The 17316-nt window shown below is 37.7% G+C and overlaps 1 protein-coding gene across 12 annotated transcripts in view; it reads left to right on the forward strand.

Annotated features, from left to right (window-relative positions):
• Positions 1 to 14736, forward strand: part of LOC136848846 (angiomotin-like protein 1) — a 54400-nt gene extending 39664 nt beyond the window's left edge. For 7 of the 12 annotated variants that reach the window (XM_067121635.1, XM_067121631.1, XM_067121636.1 and 4 more), the window contains one exon: positions 7330 to 10020. In XM_067121635.1, coding sequence (XP_066977736.1) covers positions 7330 to 8622 — 1293 coding nt within the window. In that variant the 3' untranslated portion in view covers positions 8623 to 10020. Of the gene's footprint in view, positions 1 to 7329 lie in introns of all 12 variants that reach the window. The other 5 variants (XM_067121641.1, XM_067121638.1, XM_067121643.1 and 2 more) reach the window with 1 other exon arrangement.
• Positions 14737 to 17316: the final 2580 nt, after the last annotated feature.

Consider the following 17316-nt stretch of genomic DNA (forward strand, 5'->3'; position numbering starts at 1 on the left):
CATCTTTGACATTTTTTATTTTAAATAGTTTATGGTTTCTCTCTCTCTCTCTCTCTCTCTCTCTCTCTCTCTCTCTCTCTCTCTCTCTCTCTCTCTCATCACATGTATATAGTTTGGCAACAAAAAGTGATTGTTTGGTGACATTTTGTGCCCAAAACCTATGTTATTCAAAGAATTTTTCTTAGTCCGTTGTTATTAGTTAGAGAAATGTAGCTAATTAATGTGAAATATGGTCAGGTCAGCAAAAAACTGTGGTGAAATCACAAGGAAAGTACGGAGATAAATAGTTTTAAATGAATAATTGCTTTTAGTTCTTTGGTGCCTGGTTTTGAAGATATGTGTGATTGCAAAATAATGCATCATACTGTAGTATGTAGTTGATGTTAAACTAGAGTAATTTGTTCTGACATGAATACAAACCTCTGCTTTCATAAACAGAGTTACTCGTGCAAGGTGTGCTTCGGCTGTCTTGGCTCGAAACAAAATACTAACACCTAAGCCTATGGCCTGACCAGACCTTTTGAAGTCCCCATCTTCCACTGTGATCTCCCCCATAGAGGGGTAATGCTGTCAGTGCACCTCATGTGGTGCACTGTAGGCATTACTTTTGGTTCTTTGCAGCATCCTTTCAGACCCTAGTTGCAACATCTTTCATGCCTTTTACTGTACCCCCATTCATATCTCTCTTCCATCTGACTTTCCACCCTCTCTGACAATTGTTTCAGCGCTGAATGACCTCATAGCTCCCAGCGCTTGGCCTATGGTCTAAATTCTATATTCCAGTAACACTGGTCTCAGCCATGGGTGCATCAGGTTGTCTTCAACTCTCCCATTTTCGTTGCCAAGTTTTACTTTGTGTGAACCAGGTGTGTGAGATTTGTTTGTTGTGTACCTTTATTGCCTTGCTGATTGTGCTTATTTTCCTTCCAGTAGCCATAGTTTGTGCTTGTTGTGCAGTGCAGTTTGTTTTTGGGGGGGGCAAGAGGACTTTTCTTTTTTTTTTTTCTTAGTGATGTTGAGCATCCTGTGTCAGCCCCAGTGTGAAGAATGGCTAGTTTGGTTCCAGTCTCCCCTAGACCTCTCCCTCCTGCAGCACCCCCTGCATCTAACTCTCTCCATCTGCAGGTTGGGGAATAGTGTTTTGCTCGAATGATTCAAGCAGTGGCAAGTGAAATTTAGTGGTGCAGAGGCCTCCACCGTAGAGTTCAGACTAGCCAGAACCACTAAGAACCATCTCATGGTTTGAGAGATGCCAGGCAGCGTGGTTGGCAGAGATTAAGAACGTAGTCCTGCCAGATAGATGGGCTGCCCTTAGGATGTACTTAGGCCAGTTGGGGAAGGTACTTTCCTACATCATGTATCAGGTGGGACTCAGTTGGGAAGACTTCATCCCCAGATGCTGGAAAGCTTTCCTCTCTGTCATGCAGAGGAACATTTTACTTGAGTTGGCTATTTATGCAGTATAGCCCGCTTCAGGATTCCTTGGCCTACTTCCCCCAGAAAGACTGCAGCAGACCATAAGAGGTCAGGAAAGAGGAATTGAGGGACACCCTGTTCTCTCAGGCCTTTTCCTCGCAAGTTTCCCACCAACCAAGACAGAGCTCTGATAGAGTCATCCCACTATGAAGGCAGAGAAGTTCCAGTGGAAGGTGTTCATCCCCAAGACCCAGGTATAGACAAAACGCCTTCAGCAGTGGTCCCAGCAGAAGTGCAGATGTGGCCCCTCAGACCTTTTGGTCTTCCCAGCCTGGCCATAGATGGAGTAACAAACCAGGGAAAAGAGGAGGATCAAGGTGAGAAGCAGACTGCTACCTCAAGCTGTCATGAGTAGGGGGTGCCTTACTAATGAGTGGATGGTGTGGCAGCAATACGGAGCAGAGGAGTGAATGGTGGCAGTTTACATTGGGTACAGGCTACCCTTTGGACCCACAAGAGCTCTGTTGGCTCTTCAACCCGTCCAATTTCTGTCCTACAGGCCAGACTTGCTGAAGAAGAGGACCCTTCAGAGGGGAGTAGAAGGGATGCTGCAGAAGGGGGCATTGGAGGTTGTGTCGGACAACTCCCCCAATTTCAGTATTCAGCTCTTCCTGGTAGAGAAAGCAGCTATCACCCCTGAGCAAGTTCCTGGAAAGATGCCCTTCTCAGTGAAGATGCCCCAGTCAGTTTTGGTGTCCATAAGATAGGGGGACACATGGTCTAGAACCTGCAGGACACTTATTCCACATCCCCATTCAGCCCAGCTCCAGGAAGTACTTCCAATTCATCACCAAGGGCATGACATACCAGTTCAGGGCTCTCTGCTTTGGCTTGGCAACAGCATCCCGTGTCTTCAGAAGAGTTACAATTGGTCTTCTCTTGGTCACATACCATGTGAAGATTGGGTGATTGGCTCATCTGTGCCTCATTGAGAGAGGAAGTAGAGAAAGTGAGAGGGACATATTCTTGGACATTTGCTGGACACTGGGTGCCGTGGTGAATCTTCCCAAGTCTGAGTTGGAACTAAAGACCTGCATCCAGTACCTGGGAAGGGCATTTGATACAGAGTTGGTAAGAGCCTTCCCTTCGAAGGAAAGGATATAACAAGACTGATGGAAATTTCCCTTGACTTCCTCTCCCAGACAGTGCCACCAGGCAAGAAGTGGCAGATCCTAGTGGGCTACTTGGTCTCCCTTAAGAAACTTGTTCTGATGGGCAGAGCACATCTGCAGTCCCTTCAGTGGCAGATGAAGGAGGTCTGGCACTGACCAGAGAAGGACCCATCACAACCCATATCAGTGATGGAGAAAGTAACGGAGGATCTAGATTGGTGGAGGAACCCAGCCAACCTGACACTCTTGAAAAGGTTGGGGGCACACCTCAATGGAGAGTGCACTTTGGGGATGTAAGCCCCGAGGAGGGAGAGAGCAGAACACAAACATCTTGGAGATGAGAGCAGCGCGGTTGGTGACCCAACACTTCAAGCACCACTTCCAGGGTCACATGGTTGTTGTGATGAGTGACAACATGGCGGTAGTTGTCCACAAATAGGGCAGGACGGTCACTCCTACCCTCTGCGAGTGGGCAGTAGGGATGCATGAGTGGGCAGCCCCACAAAACTGAGGCTATGGCCAGGTACATACTGGGAAACAGAAACATACTGGCTGACCTACTAAGCAAGAAGGATCACATCATTGGGTTGGAGTGGTAACTGAAGCAAAGAATAGTAAACAACCTTCTAGATCTGTGGCAGGGCTTCACGATCGATCTCTTCGCGACAGCCTCCAATGTGAAGTTACCAGTTTACTGTTCCCTGATACCAGACCAGAGGGCAACAATGCAGGATGCGTTCCAAAATCTGGAGGACAACATGGACATGTATGCCCTCCCTCCGTTCAGTCAACTGGAAAGGTACCACACAGATTCTACCAGTCCCAAGTTCTACTGATGACCTTGGTGGGTCCAGGAAAGATTAAATCCCATGACATCAGGGCCATTGGCCCTTCGGTGGCATACAGGAGGAACCACTCCCTCCTACAGGTATGAAGGTAGGATTATGGAATTGCTAAACCATGTTCACATTCTTCTACCTGAGAGACTTAGCCCCCAAGTCCCGAGACATGTACACCCTGGGCCCCATAGTCACACCCCAACAGGTTGTCTAAGGTGTAGAACCCCACCTCCTCATATGTTGGGGGTGGATGAGCTCCTTCACAGGGACTCCAGAGCACCAGGTAAGATGTCGAGAAGTACTTATGAGTACAGGAGGCCTGTGTTCTAAGTGCCATAGTTAGTGCCTTTCATGGGTTCCTCTTACATAGGGCATGCCCATCCAGGTTAGTAGGGGATGATTGTCCTCCCACCTCAGAGTAAGTTGAAATTTATGAAAGTGTAGGTTTGTATTCCCTTCAGAACAAATGAAAAATTTTAAATGTAATTTGTATTTTCCCAAGGATACAAACCTACTTTTTCATAAGGGTAGTATTTACCCACCTCAACTGCCCCTCTGATAGTTGATGTATTCCCGGCAAGTATGTTAGACTGGCTGGAGAGGCTGATTCACACAGTGGAAGAAGGTGACTTCATGAGGTCAGGTCAGGCCATAGGCCCAGGCATTAGGATTTTGAGTCAAGAGAGCATGAGTAACCCCATTTATGAAAGTGTAGGTTTGTATCCTAGGAAAAAAACAAACTACATTTAAAATTTGTTATATTTGTTAAAAGAGTTGCTATTTTTATAAAGTGTGGCTTGGAACTAATGAACCTTGAGCACTTTGAGTATGAGTTTTACTTATTTAATCCTCTTTTTAAGCATAGTACATTTTTTAAAACTGTATCCCACATTAAAGAGCTTAGTGTTTCTAAGGATAAGCATTCCCTTGAAATGTAAGTCTTTGTAGATTAACCCTTAATGGACAGGAATCCTCATATGAGTATCTATAACAGGTTTTGGCTGATGGACGGAATAACTCATATGAGTACAGTATTAATAGTATGCGCCATTCGGTTTGGATGAATTTACCGGGAAATATATTCATAGCACTTCAGTGGGCCATAAATGACTTATGGCAACTATTTAGCTCAGCACGGGAGAGAAATCGATCAGTATGCCTTGAGATTTCAGAGGGAAATCTGCTGCCTCTCTGCAGCTCCAGGATGTCTTATTTATTTATTTGCTCATAAAATATACCCAGGGATTGCTGTTGGGTTTAATTCTTATATTTTACACTAGTATGTCAGCTATAATTGTAATTTTGCAAAGAAATAGAAAAAAACATGTATACCTCACAAAAAGGTACTGCATCTCCCCATCTCAGCAAATCTCGTAAATATTTTACAAGTAAACTCAGAATTTGTTACTGATTTTAGTTCTTATCTGTTCTGATATTGTGTAAGCTGTAATTATAATTTTACAAAATAAAACAAAATAAATTATTAGAAAAAACATGCATAACTTGGTTAAATTAACATATTTTCATGAGTGTCTTGTAAAAGAGGCCCCACACAGGGTTGTAAATAGTCACTTTCAATTTCCCATGGAAGATAGGGAAAAATTTTTAGAATTTTTTTTCTTACACCAAGTGCATTGCTTATCTTCCTCTTTCCATTGACGTGTCTTTTTCTTAAGTTGGCCAATCTTAAAGTTTGCCCAGTCTGTGGCTGTGCTTGATATATATTTAGCCCGTCCCTTAAGGGTTAATCTCAACCATATTCAACAAAAAGAAAGAAAATGCAAATACAAGTTATTTCCATACTGGAATTTATTGATCCACCGGTATGAGAGGGAAAATGACTAGAAATCGCAGTTGGCTCTTCAGAATCTAGGTAGGTTATGTCAGCCTCCTTAAATTATTTGTGTTCACTTGTCATTTTTTGTAAGTTTATAAATGTACCCAGCAGATTGTTGGAGAAAAAGGCTTTAAATTTTTACTATTAGATCTCTAAATATAGGAAAGTAGTGGAAGTCCTCTCATAGGAGAGACAAAATTTTTAGGTATGGTTATGACGACAAACTAAATTTGGTCAGGTCACTTTGACCGGTTAATTGTTACCATAGGGGAACCAGTCTTGAAATCTGTGAAGGTGGCATCTGGTTGTTGCTGCTGATTTGACGTGAAGTCCCTACTTCGGTAATATCATAATCTTTGCAAGTCCCAACTGGACTATGGTGGTTAATTATGGCTAGATAAGTTACAGAATAGATACCTGGCTATTCCTGCTATGGAATCATATGATGAAATACTTTCATCTTTGAAGTTGTAAACTAAAGGAATGTATGGCCAAGAATGTCATGTCGGTCCAAAACTGAAAGAATTAGACATAGTCCACATTTGGGTCTTGAAATATAATACTTGTGTGTTTAGACCATCACCCACTGAAAGTCTGTATTTAGGCTAATATACTTTTTATAGAACCTAGAAGGGTGAAGCTTTGATTATTAATACACATACTTATAATGTATCACACTACAATACAGTATTTAGTTTTTGTTCTTGTGGGAATACAAACCGATGTTTTCATAAATGGAGTTCCTCGTGCAAGGCGTGCTTAACTCCATTTATGAAAGCTTAGGTTTGTATCCTAGGAAAAATACAAATTACATTTAAAATTTATTTCAGATTTTTACTTATACTGTTTTATATGGATAACAGTTTTCTGTTTTGGAGTGTTACTGATTTTTTCCTCGCTTTCATCACTTTTAACAGAGCTTTTGTTTAATTCTTCAATATCTCCTGTAGAGTTTCAAATACTTTTCTGGCCATGAGTGGATTTGTTCTTATAGTTTTAGCAGTTTTAGAGTATTGAGGGAGCCACAGAGTTAGTAAAGCTAGATTTTGATTCTGTAAATATAGTTTGTTGTATTTTAATTCAAACTATTTAAAGCTCCATAAGATTATTTTGAATATTGTGTGTTTTTAAAGTTTTAGGTACTGTTTCCAGATAAATTATCGATAATCTTATGATACCGTAATTAGGTTTAGCTTGGGTTTTGTAGTTAGTGAGTTTTCTCCATGATGCTACATTTGCACACTGAATTGTCTTCACATTGCAATATTGTAACCAGTAGGTGAAAACTAATACAGTATTGACAGTTTCATGTTTTTAAAATAATGGATGTGATTTAGTTGATTTTTTTATACAAGTGATGAGGTACATAAGAGATCAAATTGGTTTTTAACCTACAGATACCATAAGTCGCTCATTGTAACAGATATCCTCAAGATATTGAAAAAGAAATTGTACTCTGAAAGTGGTTGTAAATCTTTCCCATTCCATTTTTTATAATCTTAAGGACTCTTCTGGTATCTTCAAATGTCGCATTGTCCTGACATTACTGTTGTTGCAACCTGTTTATTTTCATTTGGCATATCTTCCAACTCAAAAGCTGAGTTCTAATGTGGCAGGTTTAAATACTTGAAAGACGAAAGTATTTATCCCTTTAAGAAAAAATTATTATTTAAGGCACAGTGGTCATGAGCAGAATAGAAGGTTAATCAGATAAGTTAGGTTGAAAGTTGTGTACGCATATACTGAAAAAATTAGAGAAAATTAGTTCAATGATTAGGCTGTATGTTATTGATGCGAAGATTGTAGAAATTAAACTTTATTTAGACTTTGATGGGACTTAGTCTGCAGATTTGTAATTACTCATAGTTAATATTAGGCTTAGAAAATGTCAGGAAGTAACTTTGGAAATTAATCAGTTTTATATAAATAGGGTTAGTGTTCAGTGAGGTAAATAGTATTGTACAGGTATCTGTAATTTATTTGTATGTTTTGCAGTTCACTTCATGGCCATTTTCTCCTCTGACTGTCAGTGCTTTGTTGGTGACATGCAGGTGTTTCATTGCAGCTGGGTGTGGTGTGTTTTCCAGGACTGGCTCATCCTGGCTTTGCAGCTGGAGAAGGCACGCTTTCCAAGTCACTACTGGCGTGTGTAGAACCACACTCCTCTCTCATCCCTTCTACTAGACACCCCAATATTGATTTGCCTCTTTTGGGTCTTGGAGTGGGGGGGCTGGATCCTCCCTCCTCAACTCATGGTTCTTATCATACCCAACCCTCTGAATCTCTCCGATCTTACTGTATGGAAACTATGAATCAAACTCCAGCATCTCAGAGAAAAGATTTCTCACTTTGTGGCCAGCAGTCTCACTCCAAGATTTGTCGTGATGCTTCTTCTGCCTTACAGCCAGTTGACCACCTGAACTGTGATCCTCCTCCATATCATGGTCGTCATGAACTGTTAATTCAGCAAGCTGGAGCCTCTGGAATGCAGTCATTACCTGCCCTGTCACATCCTGCCGAGCAGGGTGCTGCAATGCTTACTAGTCCACCTCTTTCTCCTAAGCTTGCCAGTGATATGCCCTTACCACGACCACCAATGTGTCGTAATCCACACCACCCAACTGTTGCATGCAGGAAATGTAACAGTGTCCGTACTAGTAACAGACAGAATGCAGCAATTCTTGTTCGACGTGCCAATTCCAGTGCTGGCCAGGTTAACAGGAACTCTGCACCTGTTCCTGGAAGCCAGAGTTTACTAGACACTGATGATGCTCCTAGTATATTAGCTCGTCTCCGTAGAGAGTGGCATTTAGGAAATATACCACCTAAATTAAAAAATCCACCAACCCAGGCTTCACTAGCTCCAAGTGCAGAACCACGGCAAACTACCAGTACCAAATCAGGTAGTCAAGCAGAAAATATAGCAAGTAAAAAAATTGCAGATCAGCAACAAAACAGCTTGAAGAAGGTAACATCTCCAGCAAAAGTCCCAGAAATGAGTCATATTTCACCTGTTTCAAATAACTTGTTACCACAGAACAATGCAAATTCTAATAGGAATTCTACTTCATCAAACATTGTTAACCAGTCAAAAGAAGTGCAAAGTAACTTACCAGTAGATAATTTGAATAATGATAATCCAGAGTTAGTATCTGCATCAGACAAGGACAAAAATGCATCACAGTCTTTAAATAACAGAACTGGTAGCACTGATCAAGTTAATGAAAACAATGATCGAAATCAGGAAAATAATAAAGATGGCAAAATTGAATTGGTTATTTTAGAAGATTCTGATCACCTTAAAACCCCACAAAATAGCAATGATAACTCGAAGAAATCTCTGCAAAATGTTATTTGATATTTCATAAAAGTTAAGGACATATTTCCAAAATACTTAGGTCTGTTGTAACTTCTATATCGTAGATCTTTATTGAGGACACTTTTGACTTTGAACAAGTCAGAAATGAAAGATATCCGTCCAATGTTGGTGTGTCTCATTAAATGTTTATGGAATATTGAAAATCAACTCGTATACTTTGGTACAGAAATTATAGAATCTTTCATTACAAAATATTTAACTTGAGAATCTCCAACTCTTATTAAAGACTGTGACAAGCTTCAAGTTAATTGTCAGTGTTAGTCATTAAAGATTGACAAGAACTGCTGAGGTGTAGCATCATTGAAGGTAAATATTATACAGCTTCCTGATTCTGTGAGTTACAGCATCGTTTTCGGCTGTCGAGGTAAATATGTAAATGTGTAGTTTCCTTATTTACAGCCCCCCCAGTAAGCAAGAATAGTTAAACTTTATGACCCTGGAATTTTTGAGATAAAATATTTAAATCTGTGTAATCCATTCTGGAAGTAAATTAGTGTAATTTTTACCATAGTTAAGCTTATTGTTCCTTTATGCAATATTTTAAAGGCACATCATCATATTATTCTTTTCACCTTACATGTTGAGGTTGTATTGTTTTCTGTTGGAACCTTTGATGTCATGTGCTATCATAATTGAGCAATAACTTTTTAATGAATGAATTCAAGCTATCTTTTTTTGTTTTGGTGCTATGTTAAGTCAAATAATGCTTTGAAACAGATTTTTAGTAATAGAGTCCTAAATGTGGTATTCTGTAGAGTTAGGTTTTTCTTTTTAGTATGTTTTTCCTTGTTTTATCAGTTTAATTCTAGCTTTTGGCTTGCAACCTATTCATTGATGATCCAGCTGTTGTCTTGAACCTAAGCAAGTTAATAAGTTGCTGATATTTCTGCTTCCTTATCTGTAAATGTTTTTTTTTTATTCTTGAAAGCCAGGGAGAGTACGTATGTAAAGGCTAGGTTACTTGAGAGAGAAGTGCTTGCAAAGCCTGAATACTTGCTAATGAAGTACCAGAAGAAAATGGCGCCAGTTTGGGACTGCAGATAAATTGCCCCAAGAATTGACACTTTAGTCAATATTGTAACTAATTTTATTGATATCAACAACGTAGGAAGGGTTTGAATGTTGTGTTTTTCTTCATTCAGTCTTCCTGTATAAGAAACATAGTTTGGCATGAGTAAGGGAGCAGTCTACATTGTTACTTGGCTTGTGAGTAATTTTTAGTACTTTAGTGTGTGGTTGTTTTATGACAAGTGATGTTGAATGAAGAAAATACACAGAAAAACTTATGACAGAATGAAGATTGTAAAGAGGAATGAGAAGGGAGACAGCTTACAATTATATTATTTGTTAAACTCCTCCTTAAGACAAGGACAGAGAGGAATAGAGAATGAAAAAAATTTAACACAAAGGTAAAGAAATTTTGTCTACATGATTGTTATGCCAGATGTTATTGTTATTGACAACTTATGCTGAATGCAAGTAATAGAGAGAGAGAGATAGAGAGAATTTTGTGACTGGTGAAGAATGCAAAGACGTCAAAATTTGACATGTGATGAGGCCCACTTGATTTGGTAGGTGTGTAAAAGCTGAAGCTATCTGTAGTGTGAAACCACATTGATAAACATTTTTACATGTGAATACGTAAATAGAGTTGGATAATTAAAATTATTACTTATTTTTCTAATAGTTTCATATGCAAGTGGTGATTTACCTGAGGGAATTAGGTATTTAGTGGCCCCATATATACCTTGAGGTATGGAATGGCCTAGAAGTATTTCCCGGTGTGTTTAAATCAGTTAGATGTAAAAGATAGTATTTTTGCATTTGCCTCTGCCCAGTATTGTTTGACTACCCACCATAATTGTTGAGACAGGAAACAAATGAAACATATTTCAGAGAATTTACATGTAACTGGGAGAGTTTGGTTGAAATTTAACAGTGAAATTGCTGTGTGTGATAGCTGATTTGGTATCTAGTGTTCCTGGCCCTATGACATTTTGAAAATAAGTGTCTCCAACTCAAGGACATTTTGATATTAAGGTTCCCTGGCCCAGGTGCTGGTTAGCTTGTTAGGCAATTGCAGTGCTTGATCACTTGGAATTTTCCAGTGAGTCATCCAACTTGATCCTTCAGTAGCAGCTCTGGGCTTTGCAGTTTTTTTGTACTTTGTCCTGCCAAGCTGTAGTGGTTTACACAGGTATTTCTTCTCAAGAGATGTTTTATGATAAGTATCAAATTGCCCATTTAATTTTGAAATATCCAGTGTGTTTTTAAGCCTTTCATTTGTTTCAGTGATGTAAGATTATTGACATGTTTGAAGCTTACAGGTTGAATGGTATATAACGTAATTCAGTGCATGATTGATGATGTAACAGTGAGTAGTAATAGGCTTTCAAGAAATTTTCATGTATCTTTGTAGACTGTAACTTTTGCACATCTTTCCAACCACAAAGTTTTTCTTTCTTAAGTTTAATATTTACAAGATTAAACGTTAATTGAAGTTGATATTAAAGGAAAAAGTTGAGGTGAGATATATTTTAGTGCTCCAATCCATCATGATTTTTGTTCTTTGAGGATATTTTGTCTCTGATTTCAGTATCAACAGTTGCTCAAAGGTAATTGTATACTTTAGGTTGGGCATTATCTTCATATCTAAAGACTCGTGTTATGTAAGCATTAAAATGACAATATTTGAATTACAACCCTTTGAAAATATGCCATATGACTCCTTTTAGAAATTGTGATATGGATATTATATGTTATTTGAAGTATATATAGAATTTTAGTTCATTGGTGTTAAGACGTCTTCATGTAATGAAATATACCTGTTTAGATAAGTAACAGTGAGTTTTCTCAATACTGTGTACAGTTTAGGCCTTTACAGATACATAAGAGCTAAAAATATCTGCAGCTAATGCGTGCTTTGTTTAGGTTAGATGACATCACATTAATGCCAATGTAATTTTAGAAGCTAACCTTCATTCTATGCTTTATGAATTTTATTTCATTCTGAAACAGTTTTTGTATAATGTAATGTATGTGCATATAATACTTTGCTGAGGGAAAAGTGTATTAAAAGGTTCCTGTTACTATTCAACCAAAGATTCCTGTTCTTGATCTTTACCTTACCTTCCATTTCACTCTCGCTGGTATTTCCTAGAATTTTTATTTCAATATTGGTTATTGAACAAATTTTGAAAGGAAACACTGATTAGGGTGAAGTAAATGTATTATATAAAACCATAGTTACTTAATAAAGTACACTAGAGATATATTTTTATGTAACTACAATTTGTACATAATTAGTGTTTCAGAGTCATGCCCTATCACACTACTTTTACCTTATTAGGTGGATCTTTTGGACTTGTACTATTTGTAAGTAGTGTAAAAACGTTTGCTAGTTCCTGCAGATATATTTTATTATTCTTTTAAATGTCTTTATCTTTATACAAAGGCATGTAATACTGTATAATTGGTAGTTGTATAGTATCAACATTATTTTTTCCAGCCATATTTTAATTTTCTGCAATTTTTTTTTTTTTACAAAGAATGATTTTCTCATTCACTTGAAACTATTCAGATACTGTACTGTTAGAATTTCTGAAGGGAGTACTGTACAGTTTTGCAGCGCTCATAAACTGCGGTATAATTTTGCTTATGCTATAATGCGACGTCTTAATGTAACTTTTGTTTTATTTAATAGATGTCAAATTTAGAAAAGGCAAAAGTACTACCTTCCAAAATATTTGCTGGTTTTATTTGCTTGCATATGCAAAATATCGTATGGTCTTTGTTGTTCTTGTACATGAAGATGGCATTTTCTTATCTTATGATGTGGCTTACTTTTCTAAGTGTGTTATGTGGGCTGCTTCAGATAAAGGGAAGTTACTAGTTTTGAAATTACTTTTGCAACATTTGACAGAGTTAATATCTTACTGGAGACTTTTGTTAGAAGGACTTTATAAAGAAATATAACAAGTTCTATGTACATGCAGTTCAAGATGAAGCCTTTAAAGGGCCTGTAGCATGATATAAAGGGTTCCTTTATTTTATACATGTGCACATATCAAAAGACCTTGCAAAATTTCTTCATTTGCTATCTGTAGCCAGGTGCATCAAATATAGGATTACTTAATGGAAGTGTCACATTTAATGTTAGAATTAACAAAGTAAACTATATTTATATTTTGCCGAGTTTGTTTTTACTGAAAATGGCCACCCATGTAGAATTTAATGTTCATCAGTGTGAGATTAATCAGATTCTTTTTACCATGATGCTTCAAAGTTCATTTTAATTCTTCAGTTTTGAAAGTGGCCATTCTCCTCACTACAGACAAATAGTTAGTCAAGGCATATTCTGTATTTGGACAACAATACTCCAAAGATTGTCATGTATCATACTATAAAACTGTGACTCAAAAAGGCGGTCTTGTGTCGTGCTATTGTAAGAAGCAAAATATGTTTTTAACAATTCATTCAACTCTCGTGCAACTAATGAAGTTCTTCACAAATATTTTTAGATCTTTAGCATATAATTTTCAGTTCAGTGGATGTAGGCTGTCGCCAAATGCCTTCTTTTACAGTAGTACTAGATGTTCCTTCATTTCCAACTTTAGTATTATAGCATCATTACCATGAACATAAAGAAATTGTGTCAGCATGCATATTTTTTTTTATGTTGCAAGTAAACCTTTTAGTTTTTCTTCCCTCAGTTTACATTTTGCAATAATGATACCAAATATCTCTTGCTGTCCCACTCACTGCTGTTATTAAAGTCATTAAAACAAATGCATATAAAAATAAAATTTTTGTTTATTTGGTAAGGCAAATTCATAAACAGCTTGTTATAAAATTCAGATATCAGTATAAAGGAAATTTGCAAATGTATTTAACAATTTCAAATTTAATGCTCCCACCCTCGCTACTGTTCGTATGCTGCATTTAGTAATCACCAAGCACAGGCACCAGCAAGAAGTAATGCATAAAGTCCAACGAACAAAAATTTCTTATGCCAGCTTCAGTATTGTGGTCAGGATTTGCCGATAGGTGCCCAGTTGATGGCCATATTTCCCTGAAATAAAGGACATGTCTTTCAAAAGCAGAAATGATGGAACAACCAGCTAAAAATAACAATGATTAAGATTTAAATTTTCGTCTGTTAGCTCCTCTATCCAGAGATTAGTATTATACTAGTTTTAAAGTGGGTAGCATTTCTAAAAGTACAGTGACTGTAGCACTCCTAACTTTTGCTATTGTGTAAATCCACAACTATTTACCAGTTATTAAGGTATTACAATACATATATTCTTATGCCAAACACTGGATAATCATAAACTTTTTAACTTTGTAACCGCTATTGACAAGGAAACTGGTGTTTAACATGCAACATAAACATTTAGCTTGTACTCATTGATGTTGTATTGCCAAACATTTCTCCGAGTTAGTGCACTATTTTATTACTGAAATGTGGTTGAAGGAGCATGGTTTCTAGTGTTTTGGTATGGAATTTTTTTTTTCAGTAAATAGATTTATTATTATTTGTTAATGGCTGGAATATTAATACATGTTGTACTGTATAGCACAAACATTGACTTCCATTTATTATTATTATCAGCTTCTTTACCTTGGTGATATTAATTTCACATCCCTTTCATGCACTATTTCATACTTTTAAGACTCGTTTTTGTGCTTACCATTTTCATAGATTGCATTTCCCATTCTTTGAAATTCTTCCTTGGCCATATGGTAGAGTGCTATAATGAATTGCGTTTATATAAATGGATAATTAGTTAGCTTAGATCCCTAAGTTTTGATCTGTTTTTCGTAACTGTAATCAGAAGTTTCTGGTTATGGCTAGACGTTCATTTTAGAAATTTTTATGAATTTTGACAGATGTAAAACTGTGATGAATCTCTTGTTCTGTGTAATTATAGTGAACTAAGAATTTTTGTACAACTTGATTTCATGTTGACATTGAAGACTCTCTAGAAGGGCATTCATATACTTATCCAAAATTGCAATATTTTTTGTCTTCCAGAGTTTCATGGCTGTTTTCGATATTGATGGAGACAGTAAATAAAAGTATCTTTTTTATAATTGTTTAATTTTACTTTTCAGTTTGTAATGAAACAAGGGTGTGAGGTATGTTATGCATAATGTTAGAAATAGCAATCTCATCTTAGCCTAGACATCCATATTTTGGCACAAAAAGGAAAGTATGCTCTTTAGTCCATGAACATTACAGGGCAGTGTTCCAAATGTGCAGTACTGTGCTGCCATGGCTTGGAAGTAGTGCGGTTTGTGGTGGTTCTACTAAAAGAAAAAAAAAAAGCAAACCAGCATGCATAAACTGTGGCCATGAGCATTATACTAGGTTCAGAGTATGCCTTTTCATATGCAGTTAATAACACTGAATTACTTATATTCATGAACAGAACGGACATGGCAGTTTAGAAGACTCGTTTAAAGGTTAAATACCTATAGAAATATCTTGAATACAAAACCCTGATAGTGTTTCCCAAAATCTTCAACATCCAAAGCCAGAAACCCCTTAGCTTCATTAAATGCATCTGTATCAACTGTGATTTTTTTGGCACGTAAGTGACTGTCAACACTTTCAATAAAAATCTCCACAGGCTGTCTCAAACTACCATTTACCGAACCAACAAACAATCTTACAGATCGTAATATTATGAAACGACGTCATATCTACCAATTCCCCACCTGACATTTTGCAGTCTTTCACCTACTTATTTCTGTCTAAACCAAAAATACCCCTCCCCCCTCAAATTAAATTGGCCTGATCTTAAAAGCATGTACCCTAAGGAAAGAAATCACTTAACATACATGCTCCACTGGCATTCACAATCAGCTGATGAGCAATGTCATATGTTTTCACGGTTGACTAACACGACCTACCCACCAGAAAAGAGAGAGAGAGAGAAAAAAAAAGCACCTCAGAAGTAAAATCTGCCCTTTGATATCGCCATTGCTTGTCACCAAGCAGTAATTGCTGATCCCCCGACAGAGACTTGCCCTTGGCACTAAACAGGAGACACCACCCATTATATCCCCCCACAGTAAAATAAAAAAAAACTCAGAAACAAAATAAAGAGAAAAGAAAACTTAATAAAGTCACCACATATGACATCATATCCCCCCACAATATCATACCATCTCTCCTATGCACATACGATAGATATGTTCCAGCTCAAAATAAACTCAATAAAAATGAAAAACAGAAATTTCTGAATACCCGGAAATAAAAAAAAACTCACTTTTACACCTTCCCTCTATATCACTGCAATCACCAACAATCCCGGAATCACAACCGCACTTGCAATCTAAGGCCCACACTCGTTAATCCACTTATCACTGAGACACTAACGAAGTTAAACTGACCTCAGACCGCACCCAGAGCCAAAATGCTAACTTGCAGTGTCCCCTCTGCAACAAGGTACCAACTCTTCCAATCTCTCCAGCTATGCTTAAAGATCACTAAATGAAATCCTATTTCTATTGTGTATCTGTGTACCTAAATCCCATATCATCATACATCACTCTTCTGTGTGAATTCATGACACTGAAAAATTTAGTGTTTTACTGCTGCCACCAATTATCTGTAACAAGGAAAACAGATTATTAACACTTACCCTTGAAATGTTGGTAGCCATGGCCTTCCCTCTCTTTCTCTCTCAAGCGGCCTGGCATTTCTCTCTGCCTTTCATGAAACTAAATGCGCCATATCTAATGTGTGTAAATCAAACCTGGTTTACAAAAATAATTCTGCAAAAACTAACACAAGACAGGTTAAAAATGTGACATGATAATAGAAAATTATTGAACCATTTCCCAAACCCATTAACCAGTCATAAAATGATAATAAAAATGTGAGATTAATTCCCATCCCCCATCCAGTCACTGAGTGTTTTTCCATTCTTACTTTTCAGGGAGACTGAAACTGCTCTATCTAAGCAGACAAAAAATTTGCAGAAGAGCAGAAATAATCTCACTTGCTATTCATCTATTGCTGCTATAGCCATTTCCAATAAAGGGTAACTGCCTAGTATCATAAGACATCACTTTCCTCTTTCTCCATAAAGAGGGGATGAAAAGGGGTAAGAAGAAACTTTCTGATAGAGCAATTTAGCTACTAAGTCAAATCTGTTCAGTGCCAACTCGGCCCACTTTGGAGACTGAAGGGGATATGCCTTAGGTTCCAGCCTAGCAATCAAAGGGACCCCGAATCCTGAGATACTGGTTCCTCAAAGAAATCAATCCTTAATCAGTCTCTGAACAACTGATACTACCTCCTCTTCGTCAGCATCAGAGTCAAATTTGCAAGCTGCCGGCTCATAGAGGGAAATCCTTGGGAAGCACGGGTGGTGGCAGCAACAGAACCCCAGCTCCCTAAGATGAAATGAGTTTCAACTCCTCTTAAAAGAAATTAAATGGAACCAAAAGCCTGTTTCATACCAGAGGAATGGTTGGTTCCACTTGTGCCATGGCACATGGCACCAAAGAATCATCTGCACAAGAAACAAAGCCTTCCTGACTATTCACACCATCCTGCACACTGACAACGTGGTAGCAGGAGGCAAAACCGAAAATCCCGGAGGAGGCAACCTTAAAAAAAACTTGGCTGAGGGGAAGATACTCGACTCTGCTCTACTA

Source organism: Macrobrachium rosenbergii, chromosome 19 (assembly GCF_040412425.1).
Source record: "Macrobrachium rosenbergii isolate ZJJX-2024 chromosome 19, ASM4041242v1, whole genome shotgun sequence".
In the NCBI taxonomy this organism is placed as follows: Eukaryota; Metazoa; Arthropoda; class Malacostraca; order Decapoda; family Palaemonidae; genus Macrobrachium; species Macrobrachium rosenbergii.